The sequence below is a fragment of the Acartia tonsa genome, chromosome 5 (genome assembly GCF_053477335.1).
Source record: "Acartia tonsa isolate MP-2025a chromosome 5, ASM5347733v1, whole genome shotgun sequence".
NCBI classification, from domain to species: Eukaryota; Metazoa; Arthropoda; class Copepoda; order Calanoida; family Acartiidae; genus Acartia; species Acartia tonsa.
In genome coordinates, this window is record NC_137264.1 from 29,753,624 (window position 1) to 29,768,607 (window position 14,984).

Below are 14,984 nucleotides of genomic sequence, written 5' to 3' on the forward strand. Positions count from 1 at the left end.
AGTTTTGTAAAGGACTTGTCATTGATCAAATATTAACTGTGCAACTTATCTGAAAGAAGTGACTGAATAAAAACTCAGTGTTTACTTATTTTACATTTTTACGAAGCAAACTGTTGAAAAATTGCACAAAAAAATATTATATAATATTTTTTTCAATTTAGTTGATCCTATTTTTACATTGTCATGTTTTGTAAAGCGGCCACAATTTTATACTTGAATCATTTTAGTGTCATCGAGAAACGCAGCTTTAATATTACTAGGTTATGTCTGTATGTCCATTTCTTAAATTTTTAAAAAGGTTTTTATGCTATCATCATTCAACCACTCACCCACATACAAACACACACATTCATTTCCTGCATTCTTATATTTAAAGTAGCAGGATATCAATCTGTGCGTTTGTACCGAATGATCTCGCTAACCGCTGGACCGATATGGTTCTCCCTTACAGTGTCCAAGGAAGGTTTTAGAGGAGAGGGTACCAACACCCTCTCCTCCACCCTTTCCTATGTAAGAAAATAGCTAAGTTACTTTTTTTATCCAACATTTATGTAATTGTGCACACTTTTTGTTCTTGTCAGAAATGTCTTTCAAAGATTGAATTCAATTAGTCTGAAAAAATTTGCTAAAATATACATTCATTCAAAGTTAAGATATGATCAATCAATTTATAAAATAACTTAAATTCCTTTCTTACATAAGTATTTAATTAAATTACGATTACAAATATTTTTAATGTAAAATATTTTAGGTCATTGTGGTTATAGGAACATCAATTATATAAATAGGATAAATTCGTACGTAGCAATCAATTTTTATACCTATTACAGTCAGCTTAAGCTTACTTAAGTTTACTTATTTGTCCGAACACCCAGGCTACTATGTAAGGTAACAACCAACCATTTCATTAAACAACCATTGTCTGGAAGTTATAACTGTGTGTGTATGATAATGAGTTGCACCTGTTCAGGGCCAAAGTATTCCCCATACTCTTTCTACATATATTACGTCCCTGACATTATTAACGTCTCTAGTATGACTTATTGTGGTAAAGAATTGAACTCAACAACTCCCCGACATGAAGCCGACAAGTTATAAATTACGTTTTTGCCACTGTTGCATATTACTGGATAAGTTTATTTACCTGAGGAATTGTACGAGTTTGTCTGTAAGTTGTAACTTTGCATTGTAATGAGTTACGTCCGTTCAAAGGCCAATGCACTCTCCCTACTCTTACTATTAATGCCAAGTGCCTGACATAGCAGCAGTAGGTAGTGCGGGTGCAGTGCCGGGCAAGTTTATTCACCTGAAGAATGGTTCGAGTCCCTCTACACCATCATCAAACTCGTGATTGCCTAGACATCTGTAAATATCTATCTATCTATCTGACTATCTATTTATCTATCTTTCTATCTATCTATATTATTTACCTGAGAAAAGGTTCTAGTCCCTCAACCCCATCGTCAAACTCGTGGTTGCCAAGACACATCGCGTCAAAATTCATCAACTTGTTAAAATGTGAGACAACCTGATACAAAAATCCTTATAATAAAGTAAAAGTTTTTTTGATTGTTTGTCTGTAACGAAGGATCTCGCTAACCGCTGAACCGATCGGGTTCTCCTAAACAGGGTAGAGGCCTCAAGGGGCGAGGGCCGGTAGTAGATCATTTTAAAAAATTAATTTTGAAATAACTTAACTGCCATGTCCTTCCAGATAATGTATGCAAATAAAGAATTATGTATAAATTTTTATGAGAGAGATATAAGTTGCCTTTTTTTAGCTTTTTGGTTAAATCCCACGGATTGAATAGGATCCCTGCAGGGGTTAGTCACTCTTATATTTAATCCATTGGATGTAAATGGAACAGTCACTTAGGATATATTAATGTTTTCTAAGACAAACAAAATTTGTAGGAAAAAAATACATACCTTCCATTTGAAATGTGAATACCAGAAGGTTCCCTGAAAAAATAAGAATAAATATGTATAATGTATATGTATATTAAATTAAATAATGTTAAGCAAATTGTGCAACCCAACCGTATTCAGGAAATATCAGCTTCGGAAATCAAAATTATCAACTAAAGCTGTCCACTTATTCATCTATTTTAAAACCTTGTACAGTCGCCATTATTTAATAATCTGTCGACACGACCTCTTTTACAGCATCTACAGCCGCAGCATTTAAAATTGACTGCTGCCAAACACTGCACAATAAATATGTACTATGGCAGTTATTATATATCTGTTATATATATAAAAAATACTATTGAAGCTTAATTAATCATCAATCTTTTTGATAATAACTATGACCTCATCAATAGACATATCATTGCAATTATAAATTATTTTCTAAAAGCGGAGCAGTAACAAGCTAATATCCTTTTGGGTGAAAAAAGTTTTGTATAGGGAAAATAGAGACATTCGGACATCTTAAGCAGGTATTGTAAACTAATTTAAAACATGTCATTTTGATATTTAACTTATAATTTATATTTTTTAAAACCGCCAATTAAACAAAAAATCAATTCAACTGAAGAACGTACAGACAGATGTTATGTATAGAGTAAATTCGCTTCTAAAAGTATGTGTAATAATATGTAATAAAACATGGAATATGTATTATTATATGTATTATAATGGACAAACAGACGTTTACAGATACTGATTAGGACACTTCTTAAGAATTTCTTTTGCAGGGAGCAAGAGATTAATAAATGAAAATCGGTTTGTTAATGTTTGTTTCTTGGCAAGGATCTACAGGGATAAGATAATTGCAAATATATTGATTTACATCCCCAAGAATGATACACAGAATCACCCCTTCTTGTCCTCAATTTCATATGTTTATGTAACAAATCTACTCTACATATCCTAGGTTATGTTTGTCCATGTGTAATATTCTAATTTTACTTATTTGGATTATATTCTAAGTTGTATAAACATCTCCTTAGAAACAATTTTGTTCTTGTTGAGGCTACGTTATTTTTAAAAAAATTACATTTATGCTCATAAATAGCACAGCAACTTAATACTACTACGGATATGCATATGGAAATACACTTAATATTGAGAAGCTGTGCAAATGAATAATATATTGATCCTATTCTATGAGTTTAGTGAAGGCTTTAGGGAATTGTGACACCCTCCGGCAAAACAAATCCCCCCCCCCCCCCCACAAAGGAAGTTTTATACTTTTTTAAAATAAAAATAAATTTGATGCTCCCATCCCACTCTTGGGGCGAAGCCACATCAATGTAAAAATTTTAAAAACTTAAAAAGACAGATTGTGTTTTTTTTAAAGATACATTGATAAGATATGAATGTTACCGCTAGATGAAGCACAACCTAGTCACCTTACTCAGCAAAACTAAACAATTTTCACAGAGATTACAGGGATATAGCTTATAAATCTCATAATATAAAGTAGTAAAAGTTTTTTTTTGTCTAAACCTTAGGATCTTAATAACTACTTAACAAATGGTGTTCTCTATTTAAGCTTCATAGCACCTTTTATATAGCGGTTGCGTTCCTAGCACCTAATGGCTCTGTATTTGAAGGGTTATGTCCTTACGTTCATTACGCAAAGCTCTTACAGGGACCTCGAAGGTGGATGAATAAGTGGTAAGAGGGTCCCCCCCCCCACCAACCCAAAAAAAACCTTGAAGGTCCTTGATCTCTTATCGCTAATTTAGGCATGTTAAAATGGCATTGGTATGGTATGGAATTTATTAATTCCACTAACTAACATCATTTGGAATACAAGAATAAGTATATAATAAAAAATATGATAAGATACAAATTTAGAGACTACATTATTACATACTAGCGGCTACGCCCCTAGAGGCACTTAAGAAGGGGGAGTCGAATTTGATAACCCAATTTCTTATTTTAGATTTTAAAAGAAAAAGTAAAAAAAAATATTTTGGGGGATGGAAATATTTTAGTTAAAAAATTTAAATTTTTAATTTTTTTTTTGGGGGGGGGGGTATTTTTCATTTTTTTGGGGGGTTGGGGGTGTTCCACTCCCAAAAAAATAGTTATAAACCTTCCCGGGACCTATGAGAAGCTACCCTGTTAAGGAGAACCCGATCGGTTCAGCGGTTAGCGAGATTCTTCGGTACAGACACACAGATACATAGACACACAAACAGACAAATAATGATTTTATAACTAAATCATAAGAATTTGGAAGTTAGGAAGAATTGTTCTATATATTCTATACATGTTGATGCCCGTATCAGGTTCAACTTGGAAATCATAGCAACTCTATTATCATTATGTCCATATTAATCATGATGATTTTTGGACTATGGATTCCTAGGATCATTAGGTAAAATATTAAAAGCGAATCATCTATATTATCATGTCTTATATGTTAATATGTGCATATAAAGCATCCTGTATTCTAGTAATTTTTTATAGATCTCTAAGGAAGTTTTTTTTTATTATTAATTTTTAAGCAAACTAATTGTTAATTGTTTTTTTTTCGTGGGTAAATTTAAGTTTAACCCAGTACAGCAAATAAAACCGGACAGGGCAGCAATCCTTACACAATAAGTATTTGAATATCAGAAAATATAAATTTAAAATAATTTTCAGTTTGTTTATGCCCAGCGTAAATTAGAAATTTTAAAATAAAAAATAAAATCAAAATGGAAAATATTTTTTTTGCCAAATCACTTTTATCTGCACGAATGACTTTAAATTAAATAAAATTAAATTAAATCAATTAATAGATAGATATGACTCACATTTATTAAAAGCATTATCAATTAAATATCTATTTTTATCATAGGAAAAGTACAATTAAGCTATTGCGTTTTTTTTTGTAAGCTACTCTGAAACTTAATTTTCCTGGATTTTTTCCCCTTATTGTTTGTACTTGGAGGGGGGAGGAGGTGGGAGAAGCATGTCTTCCCCCACCTCAGAAATATAACCCTTACAAGAACAATCCCCCTCTCCCCCCCCCCAAAAAAAAAAAAAAAAAAAAAAAAACAACAACATTTTCTTAAATTTCGAATTTTGATACAATTAGAAGAAGGTGAGGGGGGCATCCACTTTCATAACGCAAAGAAAATAAGCGAATTATTGCAAGGATTATTTTTTATGTTAATAAGCTGCCTTCATCTGCCGAATGTCGTTTCCAAAAAGTTGCATATCTTAAGAAACGGCGTGAAATAAATTCCGCACAAAAAGCTTCGTTTTTTTGTATTATATAGTCAAAGGTTATCAGCTCTGCAAAAAATTACTATTTCATAAACTAACCCTTGCAATTAACTCTTTGACATCAGTAATAAATTTTTGCTATAGTGTCATTTATGTAATCATATGGAAGGTTTTGCAGTTATGGCACTTTGGGGGAAGGTATGACACACCTATAGGAACAAAAGCATAATTAATGATTTTCTACTTAATTAGGTGAGGAGTTCAGTCAGGGATTTAAAGATAAGTAAATGTAAAATAAAGTTTGAATCAAGAAAAGAAAACGAAGCAGAGGGTTTTCGTCATATTTTCACAGTATCTTTTGATAGGTTATTATGAGTTAGATCAGGTTAGGTAAACGTTATTTATGCCCCGCTGAGTTAGAGCCCCCTGAAGGGGCTAGAAATAGGAGCACCTTCTCTACAAAAAAGGCAAATGATAGTTTAACTTGTATCTCACAGCATTATTTTAACCTTTTTACATGTATAAACCCTAAATCAATAGATTTTGAATCGTTCAAAAAAAAAAAAATTTTTAATATCAAAATAAGTTATCTTAAAGTTATTTGTTTACAAGTCTAAATAAAATTAAGAAAATCAATAATATTACATTTAATGGATAACAAACATGTAATTATTGTGTAGAGGTTTATCCTTTATCCCTGAAAGGCCAGGAATACATGGAATGCTGCAAATATGTGAGTATGTCTGTGTTCAGGGAATTAGATATAGGTCAACTCTCAAAAATACAATAATTTACTAATATAAAGTGTTCTGTAAAAGAATATTAACTTTTGGAAATTGTTGATTTAAATAAGAAAAAAATTAATATTCTGCTTATTAAAATAGCAGTAACAACACATAATTTTTTAAGATTTGATAAGAACATGTATTAGAGGATTTGAATGGAATAGTTTCATTTTACATTTAGAAAAAAAGTTTTATGTAATCATATGAAAGTGTTATCAAAATTTGACGGGAAAAAAAATAATACTAATAGATTAATTTGTATACTGGAAATTGTCGATAATTTATATGTACTTATTTATATCGAAATATTTTTTTTAAGTGGACATTCCGACGGAGAAACACTGTTTATAGCGACTTAAAAACAGACATACGAATGGTAGCACCTAACTAAAGAATAGCTTTGCTTCTAAAGAATTAAAATTAATTATCCCTAAATCATGTTAAATCAGCAAAAATGTGTTAATCTGATAAAATTGTGTACAATCACTTCAACAGATTTTAAATCCGCAAAATGTTTCATAATTGAAAATAGGAAAAATTAATAATAATCAATTTTGAGGGATTGGTTTATTAATTGTGGAGTTGTAACCAGTCTTCCTGTTGGGAGAAGCTATATATCGTTAAAAAGATCCTACCCTTATATAAAAGTAACAGGAGCTATGTGTGTGTATCTTTGCCGAAAGATCTCGCCATGACTCCACTTTACAATGTACCTTCTCATTGATCCTGAGAAGGTTTATAAATATTTTTGTGGAGAGTACGACCAACCATATGCTTAAACACTTTATTTTATTCTATTGTGTCTTTTCTCAATTGAAGTACTTTCTAGTTAAGTCACTTTGTGGGAAACTATAACACACTATATCCTGGCAACATAAATGTAATGTTAAGTTTGACATTATTATTCTTCTATTTTTCATCACCTAGGATTTACATCAGTAATTCTTTATCTGTTTTTTATTACATTTATTATAAACAAATTAATTTAGATTTGCGTATCTTTTTAGAGGGCATATCTACTCTACAATCAGGATTTTCCGTCTGTACGTCTGATTAGTTAATAGTATTTTATGTCGAGTGATTTTTAAAGTAAGGACTTAATTATTGTTTTTTTAACAAGGACAGTTACGTCTCTAAGTAGCGTAGCAATTATAAATAATAACATAAACCAAATAAAGATCTACATATTTAGAAACCGTCGTATAAAATAGAAATAAAAAGTATCTATCTCGCAAGTTGAATTATCTAAATTGTAGGTTTACCTTATTTTTATGGTAATCCACATTATACTGGATCCCCTAGCATTTCAAATTTGCATTTAAGAGCAATTACAATTAACAGTTATTTAAAATTCTACTTTATAATGCCTAAATGAGAATACATAAACAATTAATTTTAAGTAGAGCGGCTACTCTTTAGCTAGGGTCCTATGTACGGCAGTCATATGTTGTGATTTATTTACAGTATCTTCAAAATTGTAGTCTTTGCAATCAACCATCATCAATCCGTAGCAATCATTTAGATTTCTTCTCTTGTTTTGAATACTCTAATGTTCTAATTCCTTATAAAATATTGTGAGCTCTTCATACCTGCGCTATCTGGGGCCATAATTGTTCTTGGTCCATTATAATTTAGCACTCTATTATTAATTTAAACTGTAATAATACAGTGAAGAAATTATTCTGTCCAAAATTCGACATCGACGTTCAATAAAAATGTTTTTGTCGACTTTAATTGAAGAAAAGTGGCACTGGCTTATATATTATCGAAATAAAATAATGACCACTGCATTTTGTTTTGTATCACATAAAATTGAACATGGATAATACAACATTGACAGCATTTGATAGAGTTTAAATGAATTGCAATTGAATATTAAGGATAAGACAAAGGCCAATAAATTGATGTACACCTCCAATTATCCCTACATTAATTGAAAAGTTTGAACTTTTCTAGATTGGACAAACCTATAAATTTATATAAAAGTACCCAAGGCAAACGAATATGGTAACGCGGTTACAAAACTTTGGTTACCTCCCTCCCTGATGAATTGTTTGCTAATTATGGGCAAACCTTGATGTTATGGCAGAAATAAAGGTATGTTTATTTATATATAAAAGCAGGCATGTTTGTTTATTGTAAATGGGTGAAAATTTTATAATACAGCCTTCTAATTATTTATCACATGTTTTCGTCAGACAGAGGTGTGAAAACCCCCCCCCCCCCTCTATTTTTTCAATGTCATTTTTTTTGTAGGTAAGATAGAGACTTGTGACTTCATGACTTTTTAAGTTTAGTAATTATACGTCGGCAAGAGTTGATTTTATTAGGATATCTGGTCTGTGTCGGTCGTGGTGTCCGGTCAAAGTCGGTTGGGTAGCACCAAAATTTAAATAAAATTCTAAATAAATCTTAATTTCTACATTATGACTTTGTATATCAGGTGAATACTGAGATATCAATGACCTTATGAGAAACCTTATGACCGTTTGACCGCACCCTGACCGACTTTATGACCGATTTTTGTCCGGCTTATACTACAGACATATATCATGAATATCGTGGCTTCTATTACAGCTAGAGACCTATAATTTTTTTTGGTAAATCCTTGAGCAATAATAAACAGATAAAAATATTAATTGGCGCCGCTAACCGCCGTTTTACAGCCGTAACCGCCGAAAATGGCGGTTTCCGTTATTTGCCGTTTTTTGGCGATGATCAGAAAAAGTATTTTTTTTGTTATGAAAAATAAAAGTTCGTCCTAAAATTTGGTGATCCTAGCTGCAAAATTGGCCGCTCTACAGCTGTTTTAAAATTTAGCGGCTGGCCGCTAAAAAGCGGCTAAGGAGCGGCCTGACCGCTATGACTAGAAAAAGTAATTTTCTCTAAAAATACACATGAACTACAAGAAAAAAATTTTACGTCTTTATCTGTAACAGAAGCCGAGATAGAGGGGGGGTCAATATGACCCCCCCCCCCCCCGATCTATTTAAGGTGGGAATAGGGGCCCGATCTGTAAGGGTTAACAATAACAAAAGTTGCGCCCCTAACATCTAGTGGCTCTTTATTCACAGTGGTAGGAAGGACATAAAAATAGCCTAAAAACCACCCTAAGACTGAAATCTAAAAATGAAATAGCCTAGAACCATCACGGGACCTATAATTGTGAAGCTTCCTTAAAAAGGAAAAATCTACAGACAACCAAGTAATAGAATATAATTTTTCGGCAAACATTTATCACAATGGATAATAAAATTCTATGGATCAAACCACCATTTTTTTTATTACGTTGTTGCGACTGCCAAACCCTGCTATTTACCTAACCTTTTATTTGTGACAAACCTTCAAATGTTGGCTATCTCATTAAAAGTTAAATTTGAAATGAATCAAAGAGAATATTATCAAATTAAGGAAATGTAAAAGATAAATTGACAGCGGTTTGTCAGAGAGAGAGGGGGGTGGGACAATGGGCTAGTTATTACACTAGTCCCAAAAGTTTTGTAATAATGTTTTCTTATTCGTTGGCTTAATAACTTTGGAGACTTTAGTGAAATTTGATTGGTTGTTTCATTAAGTTGAGTGTTTAAAAGTTTAACTGCTAATTTTAATCTACAGAAGGGGTAATTTTGTGTATCATCATTGGGGATGTACATCAATTTATCGGCTAATGTCTTATCCCTTTATATCCCTGGCGGTTTGTACTGTTTGATTAATCAGATAAACTAAAGTTCCTGGATGTGTGTGCATTCCTATGTATGTCCAGTAAGATCTCAAAAACCATTAGGCTAGTCGTTTCATAATTTTGTGAATTTATACCAAGTAGGTTTTTGGCTATTATGCTGGTATGAATATCACCCCCCTCCAAAAAAATAAATATATATTCCAAAGAAAAAAAACGTCCCCTATGAGATAAATATTATTTAATCCAACCTGATAAAAATCTCCGGCATTTAACCATAAAGTGTTGTTTTCTGATTTCTTCAAATCATGCACTGCTGTATATAATCTAAAAATAAATTGCAAATTTTTTTCTGTTTCAATGGTTCACCTGTCGATCCAGTAGTAATGCGATTAAATCGGAGGCTCTTTCATATTTTTTGTGAAGATTTATCTGACCAAAAGGTTTATGCCATTTTTTGTCTTTTTTTTTGTCTGTTTCAGGAAAATTTTGCTTTTTTGGATAGACTTTTGAAGTTTCCTATTTAATTAGTATTTGTTTTTGAACTCACTTTGTACGTCAGTCTGTTTTTTTGTCCGTCTATGATATTGTGTAATAATGGATTTATATGGGGGAATTATCAGGGATCTAAACGGATAAGACAATGGCCGATAAATTAATGTACATCCCCAATGACGATACACAAAATTATCCCTTTTGTAGATTGCGTGGTTGAAACGTTTGGACACTTAACTGAATGAACAAACCAATCAAAACGAATAAGAAAACGTTATTATAAAACTTTGGGGACTAGTGTAATAAACAGCCCATTGTCCTCTCCCTCTCTCTGGGAAATTTCTTAAACTTCTTAGTGCTTAAGCATTCTCTAGATCAATAAGAATCTGCTCCATCACTTGCGTTAACTGTCTGACCTTCTATAGCATATAATTATACAATATCCAACTATATACATGTGACTTACCTGGCTAGACCACCATAGCAGGTGCCTGCTTCCTTATCCTCATCTCGACATCTATAAAATAAATATTATAATTTTGGATCAATAATAATTATTTTCACGTTTAGAAAAGATACTAAGTTGTATTCTCTCATATGAACCCCCCACCTCATATGATTTCAAAATAAATAAAAAATAGCATGGAGGGTAGTTTTGTTTTGTTTGTTTACCCATTTAGGGAAGGTTAGGTTAGGTTAAATTGGGTACTGAATAGCCACGCAGGTATAGTGCACCGCAGGTCTAGGCCCCGCAGGGTTACGTTACCCCTTGTAAAGATTAGGCATAGGAAAAAAAACTACCCTACCATCTTATTTTCAATTTATTTCAACAGAAAGTTTGAGGAAAAGCAAAGTTAGTAAAAAAAATCCTTCTTTTAAAAGCAATATATTCCCAGAGAGAGAGGGGGGACATTGGGATGTTTATTACACTAGTCCCCAAAGTTTTATATTAAAAATTTCTTAATCAATGGGCTAACAACTTTGGGGGCTTTTTGAATTGGTTTAATGATTTGAGTGTTCAACCATTTCAACCATTAATTTTAATCTACAGAAGGGGTAATTTTGTGTATCATTATTGGGGATGTACATTAATTTATCGGTCATTGTCTTATCCCTTTAGATCCCTTATATATTCCCTCCAGTCCTAAATAAGATATAATACCTGGCGCTGTATTTATTAGTTTCCTCCATCCTGACATGGATATCATTGACATGTAGAATATTCATGTTCCAGGTATTGTCTCCAGCACTCCAGCTCACGAGCTCCTGCATACACGCCAACCACACAATTATCCATTTCATCCTAGACAAACAAGAGTAGTTGTTTATCGCATCGTATTATAAACAGCTTTCCGCGGATATGAAAATGTACAATAATAAGATTAAATCAAGTTTTGTTAGCACAGAGATGCCGGAGGTACGGGTTATCAAAACTAGTTTTAATATTATTATTGTACATTTTTATATCCACGGAAAGCTGTATATAATACAATACACAATTCTTCAGTGTGGTTCTTATCCAATGGACATTAATCGGTTTCAAAGCCATACTAGAAAAGTGTAATTTGTCAATTTTTTAGTGCTTTTATCTGTAAAATGACTATAATTACCTACCTATGCCTAAAAATACCTACCTTTCTAGCCAAAGGTATCTAAAGGGATAAGACAATGGCCGATAAATTGAAATACATCCCCAACAAAAATATATAAAATTACCCCTTCTGCAGGTATCAATCAGTAGTTAAAACGTTTAGACACTCAACTAAATGAACCAAATAATCGGAATTCAATGAAAGTCCCCAAGAATGTTAAGCCAACGAATAAGAAAACGTTATAATAAGACTTTGGGTACTAGTGTAACAAACTTTCTAATGTTCCCTCCCTCCCTGTCAAGGCATATTCATATGAGGTAAACAATAATAAAATGCGCATCAATAACAAAGTTTACCTTTTTAATCTTTTTCTGGTAGAGTTTGAAATAGAATTTATTTAATAACTCCTCATTTGTGATGTTATATTTTCTGAAATTGTGTATTTATTAATCATTTGCAAATACACCTTTCTTCATAAAGGTATATAGTTTTTACTATTTCAATCAATTAAAATTGGTCATAAACCTTGTATCTGCTAAAGTAGTTAAATGTATGTGTGTAAATAAAATTTAATGTATTTTGGCAATTAGATTTTTTGCTTAAAATTAACAGAAAATTATTTCTAGAAGTTGTATGCGATTTTTAGAAAGGACAGTAATCTTTTTTGTCATTTCAAATGAGCATAAGTTTCTATGAAAACTATACTGTTATATTAATGTTTTAAAAGACAATAGACAATGGCTGATAACTTAATATACATCCCCTATAATGATACACAAAATTACCCTTCGTACAATTCGTGGTTGAAACATTTGGACACTAAACTTTATAGTCCAACCAAACAAAGTCAATGAAAGCTCCCAATGTTGTTAAGCAAACGAATAAGAAAACATTATTATTAAACTTTTGGGATTAATGTAAAACCAGCCCAATGTCCTCTCCCTCTATGCCTAGAAAGACTACGCCCTTAATAAGGAAAATATTCCAGTGACCATTAGTATTTCGTCAAACCGACAAGAAACAAATTTAATCACAGATTTTTAAATTAAACAATCAATAAAAAAAAGTTTACCGCCCAAAATTAGACAGGGGAGTTAGGGAATAGCTTTACACCTAAAGATGCCTGATTTAACATAAATGCATTACCTAATTTAAACAATGATTATAATCTATTGTTTACATGCCCGCCTGTTACAACGTAATACTGTATATACCAATTCAAACTGGTATTAAGCCTATTGAAATATATACGTATACATTTTTTTTAAAAATGCCTGCTCTTCTATAATTAGGGTAGGTCCGAACGTCCGTATGTATCAGATAGCTCTTATTGTTATGTTAGAATTGATTTTAAACTTTGAAACATGATTCTAGTGACATTCCGGAAAGTTAAAACATTTTTAAAAAAAATTTAATTATATATTTATCATATTCATCTTTTTTTTGAAACTAAGATACCTAGGACAACAAGGTTCCATATTTTAAGCATCTCTATAATTAAATCCTAAAAATATAAGTAGGTATGTAAAACAGTATCCGGTATTTACGTAATTTTGTAACATATTTTTATGCAATTTTGCTTAGATTCTGACTCTCTACAATTGTTAATTTTCGCTTTGCTTTTGTGTATGTTGTCATCCTTGTTCATTATACATTTACAAATAAGTTATAAAAGTAAATTGCATTGAATAATACTTAAATTACTCATTAAAAACTATTGATATCTTACACAATGAAATTGTATTTCTAATTATAAAGGGAGGCTTTTCTAAAACTAGGGTCTGTATGTCGTCGGTTAGTAAACTTAACATTATTGTTTATTTTTGGATTTATCATTTAGATAAGCAAATCTTCACTAAAGTATACATATAGTAGTTACTAATCTCCTAGCCTCAAGGGGGAGGTGTGAGTTTAAAAGAAAATAGTTTAAAACCACTCCATGATATTTATAAAGCTTACCAATTCTGACCAGCAATTTCTGAGGCCTTCAGCTTCAGATAACAAAAGAAAACTTCACTACTTTATAATACAGGAATTCATGCAATTTCGGATTATCCTTATACTAAAGTAACAGGATGTCTGTTTGTCTATGTGTCTGTACCAAAGGATATCGCTAACCGCTGAACCGATCGGGTTCTCCTTAACAGGGTATTTTCTTATAGGCCCTTGGATGGTTTTAGGCTATTTTATTCTTATATAAAGTGTCTTGATATGGTTTTAGGCTATTTTTCTGTCCTTTGAATACAGTGCCCCTAGATGCTAGGGGCACATCCGCTAGTTTATTTTTAAATACATAAATGTGAAAAATGAAATAATATAACAAATAATGACTTGACACGAACAGAAGCATATCACTACTGAAACCTTTCGGGAGGCGGAGACTTTGTTTTCTCGCCGAGTGACTCCTCCTCCCCACTCAGAATTTCCCGCGAATTCTGTCTTATGTTGAAGTTTAATATTTTCTCGTATTTATTCGAAACCGATTAATATCCGGTGGATTAGCATCGTATTATATCCAGCTTATTACGAATATTTAAATCCAAGGAAAGCTCTTTATAATACGATGCGAGAAATAACTAATAATTAACTCTAAAGTATTTTTTGGTTTATGAAAATTGTCCTCTCATTAGTTTACCTTTTAAGAAGATATATGAGCCTACTTTTTAATTTCAGGTAATAAAACCCATGTGACATGATAAAAGAAGGAACGAAATGTTCTATGATAAACAACTATGGCAATCCACATTTTCCTAGGAATGATTTTTATAACAAGGAAGACAACACCCATAAAATAAATCGGACAATTATTGACCAAAAGCAATTTTCATATGGAAAAAATATGCAAAACATAACAAAAAGTCATTGTTCATATTGATTATAAGTTGATTAAAATTCAATCTTCAACATTGTGCCATATTTTCCTAGGAATGATTTTTTAAGAAGGATGAGAAGATCAATAAGTAGCGAAGAACTAAAAAATCATGGAAGGACAACAGACAAAATCAATTATATAGATAGATGATGTTCAGTTCTAAAATATACAATAGTTCATAGAAATCATGAAATACAGGAAATCTTCACCAAAAATTTCAGCCGTCTATCTTCAATATATCGAGCAGAGAAAATCACATTCCCATACACCGTTACGGACAAACTGACGGATGGACAGACCGACGGACTATAGACAAAATAAATTATAGTGTAGCTTCGTTAATAAAAAGATTGGTGATAAAATACTGAACATTAATATCTAAATTGTTACAG

At 31.8% G+C, this 14,984-nt stretch overlaps 1 protein-coding gene across 1 annotated transcript in view; it reads right to left on the minus strand.

Moving 5' to 3' along the window:
- Nucleotides 1–12,192, minus strand: part of LOC145319227 (snake venom 5'-nucleotidase-like) — a 36,634-nt gene extending 24,442 nt beyond the window's left edge. The window contains exons 1-6 of the mRNA XM_080161205.1: nucleotides 12,077–12,192; nucleotides 11,291–11,431; nucleotides 10,595–10,645; nucleotides 9,885–9,960; nucleotides 1,930–1,962; nucleotides 1,431–1,528 (exon numbers count right to left, since the gene is read on the minus strand). Coding sequence (XP_080017331.1) covers nucleotides 1,431–1,528; nucleotides 1,930–1,962; nucleotides 9,885–9,960; nucleotides 10,595–10,645; nucleotides 11,291–11,430 — 398 coding nt within the window. The 5' untranslated portion in view covers nucleotide 11,431; nucleotides 12,077–12,192. The remainder of the gene's footprint in view (nucleotides 1–1,430; nucleotides 1,529–1,929; nucleotides 1,963–9,884; nucleotides 9,961–10,594; nucleotides 10,646–11,290; nucleotides 11,432–12,076) is intronic.
- Between the last annotated feature and the right edge of the window lie 2,792 nt (nucleotides 12,193–14,984).